The 19,081-nt window shown below is 38.4% G+C and overlaps 1 protein-coding gene across 11 annotated transcripts in view; it reads right to left on the bottom strand.

Annotated features, from left to right (window-relative positions):
* Positions 1-19,081, bottom strand: part of DOP1A (DOP1 leucine zipper like protein A) — a 109,663-nt gene that overhangs the window by 1,731 nt on the left and 88,851 nt on the right. For 5 of the 11 annotated variants that reach the window (XM_033867481.2, XM_033867482.2, XM_033867483.2 and 2 more), the window contains 14 exons: positions 17,969-18,024; positions 16,711-16,815; positions 12,166-12,232; positions 11,868-12,012; positions 11,621-11,700; positions 10,671-10,780; positions 10,261-10,410; positions 10,052-10,113; positions 8,407-8,559; positions 7,161-7,297; positions 6,218-6,273; positions 5,135-5,299; positions 2,207-2,336; positions 1,348-1,404 (listed from right to left, as the gene is read on the bottom strand). In XM_033867481.2, the coding sequence (XP_033723372.1) occupies positions 1,348-1,404; positions 2,207-2,336; positions 5,135-5,299; positions 6,218-6,273; positions 7,161-7,297; positions 8,407-8,559; positions 10,052-10,113; positions 10,261-10,410; positions 10,671-10,780; positions 11,621-11,700; positions 11,868-12,012; positions 12,166-12,232; positions 16,711-16,815; positions 17,969-18,024 (1,473 nt within the window). Of the gene's footprint in view, positions 1-1,347; positions 1,405-2,206; positions 2,337-5,134; positions 5,300-6,217; positions 6,274-7,160; positions 7,298-8,406; positions 8,560-10,051; positions 10,114-10,260; positions 10,411-10,670; positions 10,781-11,620; positions 11,701-11,867; positions 12,013-12,165; positions 12,233-16,710; positions 16,816-17,968; positions 18,025-19,081 lie in introns of those variants that run through there. The other 6 variants (XM_033867484.2, XM_033867486.2, XM_033867488.2 and 3 more) reach the window with 4 other exon arrangements.

Below are 19,081 nucleotides of genomic sequence, written 5' to 3'. Positions count from 1 at the left end.
GGCTTAAACTTGCCACAAGACAGCAGCAGAGTCCACAGTGAATCATTACTATCAGCACAGAGAAAGGAAAGGAACTCCCAGGAGAGACCCTGCCATGCGCTTCTGTGTTGTGCTAAACCACATGGGAGCAAAGCTGGACCTGGAGTCAGAATAACGCCAGGGTCAGGGCCCTGGCTCTGCCGCTTGCTTACTGTGGGTGTCCTGGGCAACTACAGAACAGTTCCTCACTTATAGGATGGGGCGATGAAGAGAATGTATGTGAAAACTCTTGTCAACTGCATTAACACGACAATTTACGTACTTCAAGTAGCTACTTTGAGAAGCCAGCTAAACTGTACACACACAGCTGTAGACATCGGTCTGTCTAGAGAAAGTTCTGAGAGAACTGAAGATGTTTGAACTGGGGCAGAATCATAGATTTGAAAACACACTGAGTAAAGATAATGAAGACAAACAATGAACTAGAGAGAAAAAACTAGCAAGTGGGACTTAGGAAGCAGAATTATAGTCTCATATTTGTTAACAAATGGAGTTTGCCTTCTAAGATGAGATGTTGCTGAGAAACTTGCATTGTTCACTTAATATTTTAATATCACTAGTTTCCTAGTGGAGAAAACAGATGCAAAATCCAGCTTATTTTCTTGTGTGTGCTTACAATGTTTGCTTATTTTAAAATAAAATCCTGCTTTAAATCTGTTTTCCTTTCTCAGAAGTCTACAGGAGCAAACAAGAAAAAAAGATCATCTAGTTCTTTATCTATGGCCAAATTTAAAAAAAAAAAAGGGAAAAAAAAACAGCTATTAGTTTATTTCTTAGTACGAAACCGCTTTCCTTTCTCTCACCTAATAACACTGGCTTTAATGACGGTCCGGGACTGATGACCACTCCACCGTCAGTCCCCTGAGTCAGAGTGCAATTCAGTAGTCACGAAAGGGTCTACAGAGATGCATTTACTCTGAGGGGAAACGAGTAATACGCTTGAACCCTCTACATAGCTGATTTTCAAATGTAAGGAAGCTATGATGTAACCTTTTGTTTATATTCTTGTCAAGATGTACCTTTAAGAGGACTTTTACTAAGCTCTTGACCAAGAACAGTGCACTTTTATAGTGTTTCTGCTTTTCTTAATCAGAACTACACCACCTCCTCAATAATAAAATTAACAAGTCAAACATGTTTCCATATGAACTATTTCTACTTTCACTGCAACAGTCTACACTTAAAGACTTCCTTCCTGTTTACCTCTCTTGTCCTGTTGAAAGCCAGACCTGGGTTTGTGTCTCAAGATTTGGTCCAGAGGTGGCAGCTTTTGCTGCCATACCACAAGCATCAAAAAGCCACCCTCACCTGATGCTTGGCCATCTCCAGTCCCTCCAAAGTCACTGTCTTAAAGTCCTCCTCGTCCTGTGGAAGGAAAGAGGAGAGCTCATAGCCTTTGCTCCAGTGAAAAGTGGGCTTGGCCATGAAGACCTTGTTTAAGGTGTTTTGGATGGGAAAATGCTTTCCAATCAAAACATTTTTTTATTCTGTGGGACAAGTGTTGTGCAAAAGCCTGTCATGTTTATTCCTTAGATAAGGGAGGAGTTTTATAAAAACTGTCATTACTAATGAAATGCAGGGATGACAAAGTACGTGTGCCTATAATCACACTGCTTCCGGATTTGTTGTCATGATTATTTTTCCGACCCTTCAATATCAACATGAAAGTACCCAAGTGCTCTCCTAAACTCTGGACTCAACTTTCATCTTTCATCTCTTCTTTTACTTATTAGTCCCTAAAGAAACAACTTGATTTGAAATCAAGTTCCACATGTCCTTCAAGGACACTGTCCTCCATTCCATCTCTGGAGTGTGTGGAATGTGGTTTAGGAGCTGCTGCCTGAATAGGAGACCCCAGAAGAGTGGAAAATTTCTGAGCACTCAAAGCACATATTACAAACTAGGGCTCGCAAAACAACCCAGATCGTCCCCAGATTGTACAATTTATTTTTGAAATTTTCTGAATGCAAGGAAAAGATGACAAAAGGTTTGTAACAGAGGCCTACTGATGAACGTAAGAAACTCACTACTATTTTCTTGGGTAAAGATCTGTAATTAATTAGCCTGATGCACAGTGGAAGATGCACATAAGATACGATATAAGTATATTTTACAAATTTTATCTTCTTACACTTAACAAAAACAAATTTTAAAAAGAATGCAATACCTTTGCCCTTTTCCGAAGAAGCTTTGCAAGTCGTACTACATAAGGTTTAAATTCTCGTTGATGTATGCCCTGCCTTCTCACTTCCAAACCGGAATCATCTGAGGCTTCTGGAATAAAGGCCCATCGGTACCTACGTGTAGGAGAATGACACCAATATTGGTAAGATGCACGCTGTGCCATCTAAGACAAGGCCACATAAATCCCGTAGACACATCATGACCCCACCACTTACACAGATTCCCATACCAGCTGTGCCACTTGTAGCCCTGTCACCATGGGCATGTTTCTTAACCTGAGCCTTTACCAGTAAATACGGACAATATTAACTACTTCATAGAGTTGAAATGAGTACATGAACATTTGTAACGAACAAATGAAATTTGGAAAGTACTCAACACCATTTTTTCCATGAGCACAGCACAAGTAACTTGACAAATGTTTCCATGCTCATTCATTACTATATAGATAAAAATCTCCAACATTTATTTAAAATTTTTTCTTTAATAAGTAAAATTAATATCTGTCTATGGAAAAAACTCAAACAGTATAAAAGGGCAAACCAAAGAAAGGTAGTCCCCTTCCCACCACAGGCTCCACCAATACTGCCAGTTTCGTATATACCCATTCAGAGTTTTATTATGCATAAAAGAGCACACAGTCACACAAGCAACCCTCTCCTCCTTTAATAAATAAAATGATTGCTGCTTATTTTAATTACACATCTTGGAGATAAGATCATATAAAACAGTATCCTTTTTAACAGTTACATAGTACTCCAGTGCTGGAAGGTACTGATTCAACCAGTCTCCTAGACTGTCCGATTTCTAGCTATTACAAATAGTGCCATAATGGATACGCTTACGTAACTGCTGACTTTTATGCGTGTCTGAGAGGACGGTGAGTGGAGAAACCCTCGGATACAGCAGAATTACTGGCCTAATGAGAATCTGTATTTTGAATTTTGGTAAATATAAACCTCTTTGGAGAAAAATTAGACAATATCAATGTACTCTTCCAACAAGAGTAAGAATGTCTCTGTTGTTAAGGGTAAAAGGAAGTACACTTTTAGATCTTTAGCATTCTGATAGTTATTAGTAACTTTAATTGGAATTTCTCTTATGAGTATCACTGAGCACCTTTTCGTATGTTTTACAAGCCATTCCTTTTCTCTGAACTATTTGTTAATCCTGTCATTGGCCCATTTTTCTATTGTGTTATCCATTTTTACATATTAAGCAAGTTAGACTTGGTCATATACATTGTAAATATCTTTTCCCAACTCAATGCTGCCTTTCAATCTTTATGGTATGTTTTAGTCACACAGAGACTAAAAATTGTATGTAACTAAATTATGAAATATTTTAAACTTTTGAAAAAAAATCATGCTCAGAAAGATATTACCCTTTCAAGATTATTAAATTCTCCATGTTATCTTTTATTACCTTATAAATTTTTTGAAAAGAGACAGTAGTTAAAAGAAAAAAAACTGTAGTTTCATATTACAGCATTTTTATCTCTTTTCTGATTCTTGACAAGTAAAGAGGATAAACTCATTTTGCTTCTCATCACAGAAGCTGAAAGGTCACTGCTGTAAGCATAACACTCTCCCTAGAGCATGAAGACTGTAGTTTCTGTTAGCTCTGTGAATATAAACATCCTAGTTAATTTTGGCCACTTTCCTACAATTCTGCTTAGTATCCTTTTCTGAACTTCTTCAGGAGTGACAAGTTTAACAGACACCCAACCACTGAAATTCATTAAGAAGTGGATATATATGGTTTTCAAATGGAAAAACAAAATTAAAGGAACTGGAATTAATGTAAAAAAGTTTCTAGTTCCTACCATTAAATTTAATGAAAAGTAAGCTTGTGCAACAGAAATTTTTAGAGATTTAAGTATATCCAAATATAGAAAAAAGATTCTGGTATCTTACTCTTTATCCTATTAATATTCCATTCCAGAAGAATAATAATAACACAATTTTATATATTATATAAATACATATTTGATCATGTGGATAAATTCTCAAATTAGCTACATAGTGATAAAGCAATCTTATATAGTTTGCCTATTATTTTAAAAATTTAAATATGAAAAATCATAATTAAATATTTTTGAGCACTTATGAACAAGGCATTTAACTTACATTAATTTTCTCCCTATTCCCCTCTGCCATTTCTAGTTCAATTCACTATCATCTGAAAGAAGAGCCTCCTTGTTTCCAGTCTTGCCCACCTCCCATCCTTTCTCCAAACTACAGAGCCAAAGTAAAATTTCTAAAATACAAGACTGATAACATCACTTCACTCCTTAAAATTCATGCTTCAGCGGCTTCCCACTGTCCTTAGTTAAAGTCCAAGTTCTCGAATATGGCTTGTAAGTCATGTAACTCGGGCCCTTTCCAGCCTCATATCTCAATATGCTGCTCCAGCAATACTGACCTTTCAACACTGCAGACACACCAGGGCCATTCCAACCTCTACGTCTTCACCCCTGCTTCCCCCAACCACCACCCCACCTCCTCAGTGTAAAACTCCCCTCAGGCCTGCTCTGACCCCTAGAGCTCAGAGGGGTCTCCGCTGTGTGGCCTCACAGCATCCTGCACAGCTGCTCTCAGAACACCCATGGTGTGTTAACGGCATGTCTCCTACACTGGACTTGAAGCTCTTAAGTCACGTATCCGGCTGCCTCACGTGTGCTGCCTACTCAACTTGCTGACTGAATGACCGGTCAGTCTTAATATACCCACAACGGCCATTTCCGATACCTTCCAACAACTGTTGCCCTACCATCCTCCTGCCAAAACAATTACATTTTAATAAAAATTATGAATACTTCAACTTACACAAAAAAACTTTATCTTAGATGTCACCAACCAAAGCAAATGCATTTCAAAAATATCCATTTAATATCCTTACTTTTACTTACATCTGAAACTGAGGAAGATTTTCGGAGGGCAATGCCAGAGCCAGATCCAAAAATTTGCAAGCAGAAAGATAGAGGTTTAACCACCGCTGGCTGTTATATGAAGTAGAAAAGCCATTACCTCCTGTGTAGGTTGTCTCCAGACCAGCCACAGAGGGGCCTGAAGTCCTATAAGCAGGAGACAGTGCTGTCAGCAGCTGGACCCACTTACCCACAGGTAATTCCTGGAAAATCTCAAAGTGCCAGCTAATATTTTTCATAATCATTCTGATAAATGTACCAGTAATCGCTAAGCAAGTTCATGACTAAATTAATATTACTGTTCTCAAATCAAAAATTAATTTTTCTTCTTTAAATTTTAAGAATGTAAAAATAGTAGAGAATAACTTGTTATACTCGAGAAGTATAAAAATACAAGCTGTAAAACCAGGAGGCCTCCCTACTACCCAGTGTCCTTCTGCAAGGATGGTGGGAGGGAAACTTTCTATAATAATCAACACAGTTATTAGTATAGGGGATTCTTTTTTATAAACCTAGTATTAAAGAAGAGTAAAATATATTTAAGACACACAGTGTTAAAGGAACTTTTTAATTTATAAACTTATTTGTACAAAAATTCCTAAATAAAAATAAATTATATTTAGTCACATATTAATAAACTGCTTCTGCTAAAAATAACCCCAAATTTTGGTACATTAAATGGAGATCATCCTGGAAGATACGGACATTTGTATACCTTAGTTACAGGTTATCTGCCATAATAGGTTTTGCTGAATGTTTCACGAAAAAGATCTGACCTACTAAAACCAATACTGCTCACATAGCTGAAACAGTATTGCTTTAAACTAAATTTGTGTCTAGAGGCCAAAGGCCACACATGTTGATAGTTTAATTCAGTCTAAAATACCTAAGGAATACATGTAACTGTATTATATCCAAATATGATCAATTGGATAATAACAGACTAAATACATAAAGTGTTCAGATAAAATAGTGTCTATACCCTCCTAGTTGTAAAGTAACGTTCTGGATGATTTTAGGATACTACACACTGACAAGACTAAATCAAAATGAATTACATATTACCGTGAAATGTCTTCATCAGCAGTGAGTTCCTGCTCCATCAGTAAAAATACCTGTACCTGAAGACCATGGAAAAAGTGTCAAATGTTTATTTAAACCTTCTTTCAAGTTATCTTTAGGCTATATTTTCATTAATCCAAATACAGATTTTAGGATACAACTTTAGGATCTTTAAATTATACTTAGTTTCCAAAAGTAAAACTGAAGATTCAGCACAGAGCCTTGCTACTAATTTGGCAGAGGTGAGACGAAAGCATGGTCTTATTTGGTGATTATGGAACAGAGATACAGTTATTAAAAAAGAAAAAAATATTAAAGCCAATTTCTTTGTGGGAAAGTTATAATGCTGGGTTTTCGGAGTTACAGATTCCCGTCCCTTTCCTTTCTCATCTCTTTCCCCAGCTCCCCACGTTGTTCAGATGAGGGCGACGGTATGGTTTGGGAGGGGAACGGACGGGTGTAGTGGGACTTAGGAAGGTTTTACTGTTTGGGGGTTTACAAAATCTTGTCAAAGTCTCTCTGAAGCAGCTTACCTGGGTAAGTGCTGCACTTCAAGAGTGATACATGCCCTATGTCAGGCCATCTAAATCTAGCTAAACCATCTCTAATCACTCTCAAGGTGGTGCTGCCAAAGGCAGGAACCAGGCCTGGCAGCCATGACAAAGTTAAAACTCTGCTGTAGTTGAGAATGAACTAAACCAGATCAGACGAGGTCATGATTCGCAAGGAGCTAATAACTGCTAATGTTGCATATTTCAAAGTTTAAGCTGTATGGAGACAGAATCTGACTTGTTTTACTATTTTCATCTGTACAAATTTTCAGTAACAGGCTTAACTAGAGTTCAGTTCTCTTCCAAGATTAGTTTTTATCCGGTAAGCATGTTGATGCTTGTCACATGGTTTTATAATTTAGATTTATTACCTAATTGAATTAAAATTAACTCACAAGTTCTGTGATCATGGTAGGCCAGAGTGAGGTAAGGTGTTGTGGAGACATTCTTAAAAGTAACACTCTGAAGAACAGGAACACTTGAGAGTGAAGAGTTGGCACCTGGGGCAAACGGAGACTCTCAACCAATCTCTCTGAAAGAAGTACAGTATATTTTCAATACCAAAATAGAATCATTTTCATATAAACTTTTCTATATAATCTAGTTCAGTACTTCTCAAACTATGATGATCAACTTTTTAAATAATTTCCAGTCTGTTGCAGATTGATACTTTCATAAAATATAATAAAAATGAATTACCAGAAAAAATCAAATTAAAAAAAGATAAATACAATGCCACGTTCTTATTACTAGATTCAACAGATTCTATCACATTGCTGTAAAGGCTTACGATGCTTACTCTACATTTCTGAACGTATCATGGATGGAATAACAGACTGATTGATACTGGTCCATGGACCACACTTTGAGTAGCACCAATCTAGTCGATTTAAAAAAAAATCACAGGACAAATAGTGTGCATGTTGCACACTGGACATTAGGTATAAAGGGTCAGAAAAGGAGGAGTCACTTATCTTCTGAGAGAGAAATAATCTCAGTAAAGAGATGACAACTGTCATCCCCAACCCCATCCCCGCACAGCCTGCTGAGGCTGGCTACTGCACAAGCACACTGACTCAGCAGCAAACAATACTGCCTGGGGCAAGCTCACTCCCATCATGGGGCCATCTGGTGGCACAGGTTGATGACTGCCCTGATACCCTTCAGGACACAGAGAGCCACCAAACCCATTTGATGAAGGTTATCAAGAGCCTTATACAACCCCAACCCTGGCCCCAAACTCTAGATCTCCACCTACTTCTAGCTAAAATAGAGGCTACGCCTCTATTTCAGACCCCTCCTTTAAAGGTGTATAACCTCTCATCCACAACAAAAAAACCCACTAATATGCCTGTCTGCAGTAAAACAGTCTTACACCTCATTCTCAAACATGAATTCCTAGGAAATTTGACCCAAACAATAAAATGGAGACCATGTTGAGGCAAGTCCTATAAACTCAGTGTTTGATTTCTTTTACATACTGGTGATAATTTTTGTCGTTTCAACAGAACAAATTTCTAATTCAACATTCTGCATCTACCAACGCTTGGTATATTTCACCCCAACTTACAACTTACGGAAGGTAATTTCTAAGGAACCAAAAAATTTGGAAAATAGAGAAAACAGTTTTCCACTATTTACCTTGTATATCTGGAAGATATTTCTGATACTGGTCAATTTCACTGCTAAAAATAGCAAATGCTAATCTCTTCAGAAGCATGGCTCTCTGCTCTAGCTCCACATCACGGTTTGCAAAGAGATTAAGTGAACTGCTCTGAGCTACAGCTACACGAGCTGGAAGAAAAAAAAAAAAAAGCAAGTGAGAGGCTGTGATATAGTCATCAGGCGATTTGAGAAAAGATGATTCTGTTTTTTGTTTTTAAGAAAGTCTAGACCCTATGACATCCAGGAGAGAGGACCTCAGGGTAGAGGACTTGGGACTCCTCTCTGAGGCAGAAGGACTGGCAAACAGATCTAGCATATACAAGCCAGAAGACCAAGGGGTGGGAATTGCAATGTGGAGAGAGAAAAAAATTTAGAACTGTAGGTTTCAGAAGGTAAAATCACTAACAATGCCATTTTATAAAACCCTTTATTATTTTAGGCCATCTGCCGAAATCCTCCTCATTGCTTTAAAAATTTCTGGCCTGGCCAGGCCTAGCCTACCCAGCTCTGCGTCCTCATGTCTCGTACTCGCCCCCATTCCCTCTTCTGCAGGCACACTGTCTTGCTTGCTCTTCCTTGAATTCACCGAGCTTGTTCCTACCCTGAGACCTTTATTATTTTTGTCCCTTATCTCCGGAATACTCTGTCCCTAGGCCTTCTTATGGTTGGTTTCTCTAGTTTCACATCAAATATGAGCTCTTGAGCTGTTATTTAAAATCTATCGTATCACCCTATTTCCTTCACAACTTCTTACCTACTATCTGAAATAATCTTATCTGTTGGATTAAGGTGAGCATAATGCCTGGCCCATTTTGTGTCTTTTAATAAATAACTGTTAAATAGATGAATCTGAACCTTAAAACAAACCTGTGAAGATTAGAGAGAATACGGTGTCCCTTTTCCAGAGGGGGAAACTGCAGCTTGGGTTAAGAACTGACAAGAAATTCTACAGATTCATCTAACTTCACTGCTATTTAAGGTCATTAGTTTAATAACTTTCAAACTTTTAGAAAACCTTTTTTTTCCAGATTAGATACTATGAGGAAGCCTAATATACAAGCCAGTAAGATAGAGAAGAAGTGGTGCAGAGAGCGATTCTGGCCTTTCTGGCCCCTCACTTTCTTCCTTCCAAGAAGATAAACACAGCCCCAGGACTCTTTTTTGGCTGAGCCATGCAGCGTGTGGGATCTTAGTTCCCGGACCAGGGATTGAACTCGTGCCCCCTGCAGCGGAAGCTCGGAATCTTAACCACCGGACCGCCAGGGAAGTCCCCAGAGCCCCAGGATTTAGAGGGAGTTGTTTGCTAGGTTTGTTCCTATTGCTGCCTTTCTTAGCCTCCCTACCTGTCAGTCTTTTCGTTCAGTGATTACTTATTGAGTGCCATGTTCTATGTTATGTGCCGAGGAAACAGTTTGGAGACAAATTTGACATGGCCAAATAGTTTTACTTATTATTTATCAACTATGTTGTCCTTTTTAAGTTTTAACATTATGTTCCTATCGGGTACTAAGTATAAGTTGACAAAGAGCTAATTCAACAGTTTCTAGAAAAGAGCAAAGTAAATACGAATGGATCCTGTATAGGAAAGACACTGCTTAGGTTGTCACCCCACAATACTCACTCATCAAATCTCTAAATGTCGTCTTATCATGTGTCATCAGATTGTCCATAATTGCTCTCCAACTGAAAGAGACAAGGATTATGATATGTAAATAAGATTTTGTTGTTGTTTATTATTATTAAAAAAGTGTTCTACTTTGCAGATGGTAGTTGATTTCAACAGACTTTGTGAGGTGCATTATCATGTTGAATAGAAGCAAGGTGACTTACTGATTAACACAAGAGGCATCCATCTGAAAGAAGCTGGGATCCATAAAGAGGTCAAAGGCTTCTTTTTTCCAAGCTCTCCGTGTGTACTGATACCCACTAAGGCTGCTAAGCAGCTGGACACAGGCTCGATAACTAGGGGCATTATGTGCACTAGGAGGAAGGAAAACCACTTTAACCTGTATGTTGTAACTTTAATCACCGTATTACGTTATACCTAAGTGGTCACATTTACCTAAAGCACTGATGGGAAATAGAAAGCACTACAAGAGACATAATTTTTTTTTATCACGATAATTCAAGGTAAAAATAAAGTCATTTTGTGGTAATTCCAAAAATGGCAATAAAGGAACACAATTTCTTTTTAACAGAGTATGCGTTAACTAACACATCTAGTTAAACAGTAATAGTACCTGTGATTTCGGAGGTAGGGCACAACATAATGCATGATATTTACAAGTAAAGGAATAACCCGTTCTTTTTCATCACTGTAGAAAACCATATCCAAAAGATGAGCCAAAACCTAAAAAAACGTTAAGAGATGAAATGGAACGTATAATCTGAGAGCTAAAACGGACAGCACTTAGAGGTGGTTTTCAGTCTGTAAGAAAATCTAGAATACCTTAAAATTAGAAAAACCTAAAATCAAATCTCCCTAAGCCATTTTTACATGAATGGTTTCTGCCACAATGGTTTTCTCCATTATAACTACAGGATATAAATATGGGCAAATTTTACTATTTCTAACCAAGACAGGGAAGACGAGAAAAAGAGAGGTTAAGAACCTTCCAATGTGACAGTGAGTAAACAGCAAATTTAAGACTAGAAACTCAGTATTCCCTTCCCCTGACTGGGTTACGAGGTGGCCTGGGAAAAACCCAACCACATGAATTGAGCTGCAACTCTGTCAGTTTGGTCTTAGTCACACTGTGCTCATCTCTCTCTGTAACCACATCTGTGAAGGGGAAACAAAAATGCCCTGATGACAGGGTATAAAAGAGAGCATGTCAGAGGATGTATATAAAACTGTTTGGTAAACTGTAAATGCTTTGTAGTGGCAAGCATCATTATACCACCTCCACCCTTCCCTCCCACACTGTGAAACAAAAGCACTTATCATTTTTAAAAAGTACACTTTCAAAAAACAGTGCATGGGGGGGAGCAATATCTAAAGTTATTATCACTAATATTTAACAAACTACTAACCTGAATACAAAGTCAAAACTTTATCTTACATAGTGATTTCTTGAAGTACAAAACAGTTTTTCAAATTAAAATCTTCTCTGTAAGAATTACTTGCTAATATTTAATTGTGAAACTGTCTACTTGAAAGTTCATGTGAAAAAACCCGATGTTTATTTACCTCAGAGAGTAATGTCAATGCATGGACACTATATACAGAAGGAGTTATGTTTGAGGTTTCCATTGCAGGTGATAACATATCTAAGTAAGAGAAAAGACAGGTAAAGATATGGTTAGGTTTTTTTCCCCGCTGAAAAAAGCTAAACACAAGAAAAGAGATGATTTTCCTGTACTTACAGTGCTGACTGCGATAAATTCTTAGTGAACAGATGCCTACAAATATAAACTTAAATGTCTGAGATCAATACCTTCAACATCAGATTCCAAATTGGTTCCATCTACGATTATTTTGGGAGAAGGTTTAACTTCAAGATTTCGCCGCAGCCATGTTGTCTGTTCCAAAGAAGAACCCGCGATCGCACCGATCGCATCCACTATTTTATGAGTCACATCCTGAAGAAACAAGGATAACCCATTATATCTATGTATGTACACAGGCGCACACACAAAACTTCACAGATGATCTTATCTGACTTCCCCATGTTAGACTTGAAGTACTGAGAAACACAGAGTTTGGGCAACAGCTCTCAATTCAGAATGACTTACCTGGAGGTCTCTTTGGTCTTTTTTATTTTCCAAACTAGGGTTTTTCATAATAAACTCATTCAAAACCCTAAAAGGACCAAAGAAAAAAACAAACAGGAAATATTAGTGTAAAGAAAATGATGCAATCTAATTTTTCACAGTGAGCAAGTGGTTTTGTGGCCTGAATTTCTATTTTATGTGTTTAATGAATGTGTGTATATATGGATATCCTATGACTCAGGTGAAACGCATAAACATATGCATGAAAGACCTGTACAAGGATGTCTATAACAGCATTATTTGTAAAATCCAAAACAGGAAAGAACCCAAATGTCCAGCAACAGAAGAGATAAATTGCGGCATATTCATACAATGAAACACCAAACAGCAATGAAAAGGAATAAATTATAGCTACATGAAATTACGTGGATAAATTTTATAAACATATGTTGTGTGAAAGAAGTAGACACAAAAGAAAATACATATAATTATTATTCAAAACAAGACAAAATTTATCTGTGTTGTTAGAAGTCAGAACAGCGGTTTATCTTGGGGTGAAGGGAAAGGACAGTAATTGGGAGGGGACCTGAGGCGACATATGATGTCTTATTTCTTAATTTAGATTTGTGGTTGAACAGTTGGTATATTCACTTCATAATAACTTGTGGAGTTGTATGTGTTTTATACATCAACAAAAAATTTTAAAAATACCCCAAATCCCACCAATCTTAAATTGTAATATAAAAATGGTTTCTTGTGTGTGTGTGTATGTGTGTGTGTAAGTGTGTATAGTAGACAGGTATAAAAGATTAAAAATACTTCATGAATGGAAAAAAATCCATTTCCATTGTTTGCTAAAATTCCACTCAATATTTACCTTGACTTGCTTTTATTAAGGTAAATTATATGTATAATTATTTCCAAACTAATATGAAAAGTGATATTGAAGAGCAATCATATCAATTTCTATTTTATAATTAGGAATTTTTAAAGGATCAGTGGAATGGGTGGGGGAAAAAATAAGCCATCAGAAATTTAAAAAGGGAATTTTCTAGTATAACTGAAAATGTCCAACTTTTAATTTAAACACTCAGAAGATAACACACATTGAGAAGGAGGTAGGATCGTTCATTATCCAAGAAACAAGAAAGGAATTAAAAAACAGGTGAGGAAACAGTAAATCTTGTGGGGGAGAAGCTACAAGTCATAATAGATGGCCTTAATTTTTTTTTTTTTTTTTTTTTTTGCGGTACGCGGGCCTCTCACTGCTGTGGCCTCTCCGTTGCGGAGCACAGGCTCCGGACGCGCAGGCCCGGCGGCCATGGCTCACGGCCCCAGCCACTCCGCGGCATGTGCGATCTTCCCGGACCGGGGCACGAACCCGTGTCCCCTGCATCAGCAGGCGGACCCCCAACCACTGCGCCACCAGGGAAGCCCCGATGGCCTTAATTTTTAATGAAATCAGCCAGCAGGATATTTGGTGATGATTCAAAGAACTGTCCATATATTCCCTCTTTGAGCCTTAGAACAATTCAGAGGTAGGTAAGGCAGGTACTGTTATTCTTGACAGACGGGAAAATAATCTTGGAGAAGTTTACTGATGTACCCAGGGTGCCAGAGATGAGGGTTAGAACTAGAGATCAGAAGATAAGAATCAGAAATCTTCACGAGAACGTTGTTTGAGTTCCAGTGTTTACCGTTATCGGTCATCACTAAAAATTATCACACACACTAGTTATCTTAATCTTTGATCCAGGAATTGCAGACACTGAGTCCACTGCTCTTTTCATTACACGTTCAGTGTCTAAAACTCCTTCAGCTTTTTGGTTTAGAGAATAGACAGCACGAGGGTCTAGGGATCATCGTGACCCCTGACGCTCTTGAGGATTGCTAGCTCACTGTGGCCGGGTTGGGCTCCCTGTGTTACTCAGCTTCTGCAGGCTGATCTACTCTCCTCCAGCTCTCATCACTGTCTCCACCCCTTCTCTGCTTCCTGGTGGAAGACTACACTCCTACATTTACCAGAACACTTGAGGCCATTTTACTAAAGAGCCCTCACTTTCTCTCCCCTCCACTTCAAAATTTTCTAGACCTCTGGTTGCCAAACCAGAATCACCAGTTTTCTTAAGGACAACAGAGAAGCTAAGTCTGTGTATATAGATCCTGACAACTACCCATTTAAAATCACCATCAGAGGGCTTCCCTGGTGGTGCAGTGGTTGAGTCCACCTGCCGATGCAGGGGACACAGGCTCGAGCCCTGGTCCGGGAAGATCCCACATGCCGCGGGGCAACTAAGCCCATGAGCCACAGCTACTGAGCCTGCGCTCTAGAGCCCGTGCTCCACAACAAGAGAAGCCACTGCAATGAGAAACCTGCGCACCGCGACAAAGAGTGGCCCCCACTCGCCTCAACTAGAGAAAGCTCATGCACAGCAACGAAGACCCAATGCAGCCAAAAATAAAAATACCATCAGAGCTACAGGGGTTGAACAGAAGGTTGAAGTTCTTTGCACTTGGTTGAATTTACATCCATTCAGCGTGAAAACATGTGGACTGTGTGAGGTAATGTAACCCAGGTTGGAGAAAAGTGTATTCCCTTTCCTTCCCCTCTTCTGTCTTAAGCAGTCCTTTTCAAACTTTAGGGTGTACTCAAATCACTTGAGACTTGTTAAAAGGCAGATTCTGATTCGGGTGGTCTGGGGCGGAGACTGCGACTCTGCATTTCTAACAAGCTCCCAGGCGATTCCAGTGCTGCTGGCTGAAGGATCAACCTCTGAGTAGCAAAGTCTTAGAGAAAATGCAGCAGGACTTCCCTGGTGGCGTAGTGGTTAAGACTCCGTGCTCCCAATGCAGGGGGCCCGGGTTTGATCCCTGGTCAGGGAACTAGATCCCACGCGCGTGCTGCAACTAAGGAGCCCGCCTGCCGCAACTAAGACCTGGCACAACCAAATAAATAAATTAATTAATTTAAAAAATGCAGCCTTCTTTCTCACTCTTACACCTGCCATTCCCTGGGCTCCATCCCCTCCCAGCTGTCTCTGGAATCTGGTGCTATCAAGGAGCCCCCCGCTCTCTACAATCTTCTGTCTAGCACTCCCCTCTTGTATGACACTTATCATCGGCCAGGCACTATTCTAGGAATTTAACAAATATTAATTCATTTAATCCTCGTAACAACTTTATGAGGGAGGCCCTATTATCGTCTCCATTTTACAGATGGAGAGGTTAATAACCTGCCCAAGGCCATACAGCAAAGAAGTAAAGGAGCTGGGATTTGAATCCAGGAAGAGTCTTTGTTGTTCACTACTCAACATCCTCAGGTCATCCTTACCATTAATGATGACTTTCAAATCACATTTCCTCCTGCTACCTTGCCAGTTCTCTTTCTTCTCACAATCACACATTCAAAGAATAATCCACACTTACTTTCTCACTCTAACCCTTGCTGTGCTTATCGTCTCACCAAACTCCTCTCTCCTAAATCACCAATCCTCTCCAAATCATCAATACATACAGCCTCTTTATTATATATCATCTTCCTTAATCTTTCTAAAGGGGTTAGCCAAGCCCTCTTAAATTCTCTTTGCTTCTAGAACATTGAATATGCCTGTTTTCTTCTAACTTTCCGATGTTTCAGTGTTTGCTTTTCTACCTCCTTTGCTGGCCCACTTTCCTTCTTTTGTTGTCCTGTGATTTCAATCCCACCATCCACAGCACACAAACCTGCTACCTCCCACGAGAAACAATTCCTAGTCTATCTTCTTTTCCCTCTGATCCATTCTACTATTAATTTGCCAGTCATGACCCATCTCAAAACCTGCCATCACTCCCACCCCCTTCCCAAGGCCAAACTTCTTAATGAAAATGCAAAATCCTTCCCCCTTCTAGCTCCCATCTCCCTTTTCATCCACCCACCATTCCACTGCTGTGCCCTACTTCATAGCCAAACGAGACAAGGTACCTTGCCCAGTGTACCCTTCCCCTTCCTGTTCCACAAAGGCTTTCTGCTCCTACCACCTCCATTCACTGAGCAAATACTTCTTAGGGACATATTATGAACCAAGAATAATGGAGAGCAAAAGACAGACATTGCCTAGGACATCATGGTGCATGCAGTTAAGGGTGACTGGAATTTATCAAATAATCACACACATTATTAACATAGATCAGGAAACAACATGACAGAGAGAAAATGACTCTTCCAAATCTTTTTATGTTTAGGGCCCTGAACTCAAATGACCCTCCTCTAGAAGTTCCCCTTCAGCCGTCCTACTCACCGTCACCCCTTCCAATCCCACACTTTCTCCTATGTGACTAAGGCTGCAACAGCTTTATGTTAGCACATTTACATTTTCCACGTGTGTAAACACACAATGTTCCCTCCGAATCCTCCCCCGCCCCCCCCCTTTTTTTTTACTGGCCTCATATTATACATCTAGTTCTGTACCTTTGAGAATCCTATGAGGAGGTAGACGTCACACAGTCACCCAAAACATGTTATTCAGCAATCAGACAATGAACATTATTCATTTATTTGAAATCATATTTTTAAGTGAAATTGCTTACCCAAGTATAAGAAACTGCCCTGGGGCTGGAAGGCTCAATTGTATGGAGTCTTTCAGAAGTATCAACAATGATGCCCAGCTATCCACTAAATTGGGCACTGGAATTCTGCAAGATAAACATAGCTTCTATATATAGAGAAATCCAACATCAACTTTAACTTTCCCTATATTTCCCCTGTCTTTACCATATTTTCCTACTACTTTCTCTGAAACATTTCCTGAATTTTTATAGACTGTGATAGAACATTTCTAAAAGCTTTATATTTTCTACTAATATTATATATAAAAAGGAAACCAAGCACACTGAAAATATCCAGTGTAAATTATTAGTCTAGAAATTCTGCTGTATAGAAATACCAATTTTTAATCACATGGACTCTCAAAAGTAAAATACAACTGCAATACAACTGCAATAAATCTCTGCCATCATAGTTACCTAATCAATCCTATTCTCTCCACATCTCTCTCATATTGGCTCTTTTGCCTTCACCTATGAGTCTCTATCTCACCTAAGGGAGAGCCGTCAATCTATCCTGAATATCAATCACCTCTAGAGAAATTAAGATTATTACCTCTGTTTCCGGCTGACCTTAACCCTAACTCCTCTCTATGTAACCTAAATTCAGCTTTTAGGCAGTCCTTGCACTAAATCACAACCAGTTTAACCTAACTTTATAAATGTTAATCATAGATCACAGACTGTTGCCAAGCTTGATGATTAAAATGGAAACTACCCTATACGGGAGGATTAAGATTCAGGTTCTTAAGTAAGAAGTTTATCAAAACTCAAATCAACTAACTTCTGTTCAGTTGTCAGTTAAATGCAAAACTGGAATACCACAAAAAGAAGATATTTTCATATCATCATTCCTAACATTAAAAACAGATTAGATTACCATGTGTTCGCCTATATCAAAATAATGGATTTAGTGGCAGTAGGCATGGTTTCAAGAGTAGGATGTAGCTTTTCATTCATATGTAAATGATTTTCTCACAATTCACTGTTTTAATGTCCAGTGTATCTTTAATACACTTAGGTGTTTATGTTCCTAGGATTTGCATGAGTGGGTCATTAAGAGACCAACGACCTTTATTAGTATATCCGTAAACAATGTTTTTCTGTTTCTATTAGTTTTTTTAGTTTTAGAAGGAAAAAAATAAGCAACTTCTTGAAAGAATTCAGGTGCTTTTCTCCTATATTTCCTAACTTTTATACACTGCTAAATGAAATGAGGAGAGATCCACATCAGTTATCTTACCTTTGAATGTAAGCATAGAAAAACTGAAGCATGCAGACTTCCAGAGAAAGATGTTTCTATAAACAAAAGAAATCAGTTTTATAGTGAAGAAAAATGCTGCCTCTCCTTTTCATAGTTGCAACTACTCTGTATTTTACTGCCAATTTTAAATTAAAAAATGAAAAGCAAACAAAATCAAACACTAGGTTGTCATAAAAACCACGCAGCTCTCTTCCATGTAGTAGGGAAAACACAGAACAAAAGCTATTTAAAAAGTTGAAAATGGACAGAAGAAATCAAACTATTCTCAGTCCCCCGCCCCAATCCCACAGCCGAAGTTGATACCCCAGTCATTACTTTTAATGATCCATTCACTCTGTAAGCGTCAACACTATTTTTATTTTAATCAGCCTATGCTTGGCTGGGGCTATCAGAATTAGGTTGAAATTTTTTATGAAATGGGAATTTAAGTCTATTTTACCACACGTTTCTGTTAAATTAGTGTAGTTGTCCCAAATTTGAAGTAACTCCTAACAGCCTAAAATGTAATCTTTAACTAAAGGTAGTGCTGAGTGTAACATATAATAAAAAGAACACAACTGTCCTTAAAAATCAGTAACTGGCAAGAAAATAATACTGATGTCCACTAAAATTTACCAATTCATTACTTTTAGTATGAACTATTCCCTTGAAAACTTCCCCTTTTACCATATAAAGAAAAATTCAGAATTCAGTATATTGAGAGCAGGGGGCGCAGCAGGTGAGAGGTTTAGAATTTGCTCTTATTTGTTTTTATATCCTTCACACTTAGCCCAATATCTCGGGCACAAGTAGATGCTCAAAATATTATGCTGAATTGAGCTTTCACATGCAAATTTAAAATCCTATCACAAATGCCCCAGAGGTGATTTCAGAACAGTAAGGAAATTGTTAAAAAGTTAATAGGAGGATTAATCTCCAAAACATACAAGCAACTCATGCAGCTCAATATCAAAAAAACAAACAACCCAATCCAAAAATGGGCAGAAGACCTAAATAGACATTTCTCCAAAGAAGACGTACAGATTGCCAACAAACACATGAAAGAATGCTCAACATCATTAATCATTAGAGAAATGCAAATCAAAACTACAA

Source organism: Tursiops truncatus, chromosome 12 (genome assembly GCF_011762595.2).
Source record: "Tursiops truncatus isolate mTurTru1 chromosome 12, mTurTru1.mat.Y, whole genome shotgun sequence".
Lineage (NCBI taxonomy): Eukaryota > Metazoa > Chordata > Mammalia > Artiodactyla > Delphinidae > Tursiops > Tursiops truncatus.
This window is presented reverse-complemented; position numbering and strand designations above follow the sequence as displayed.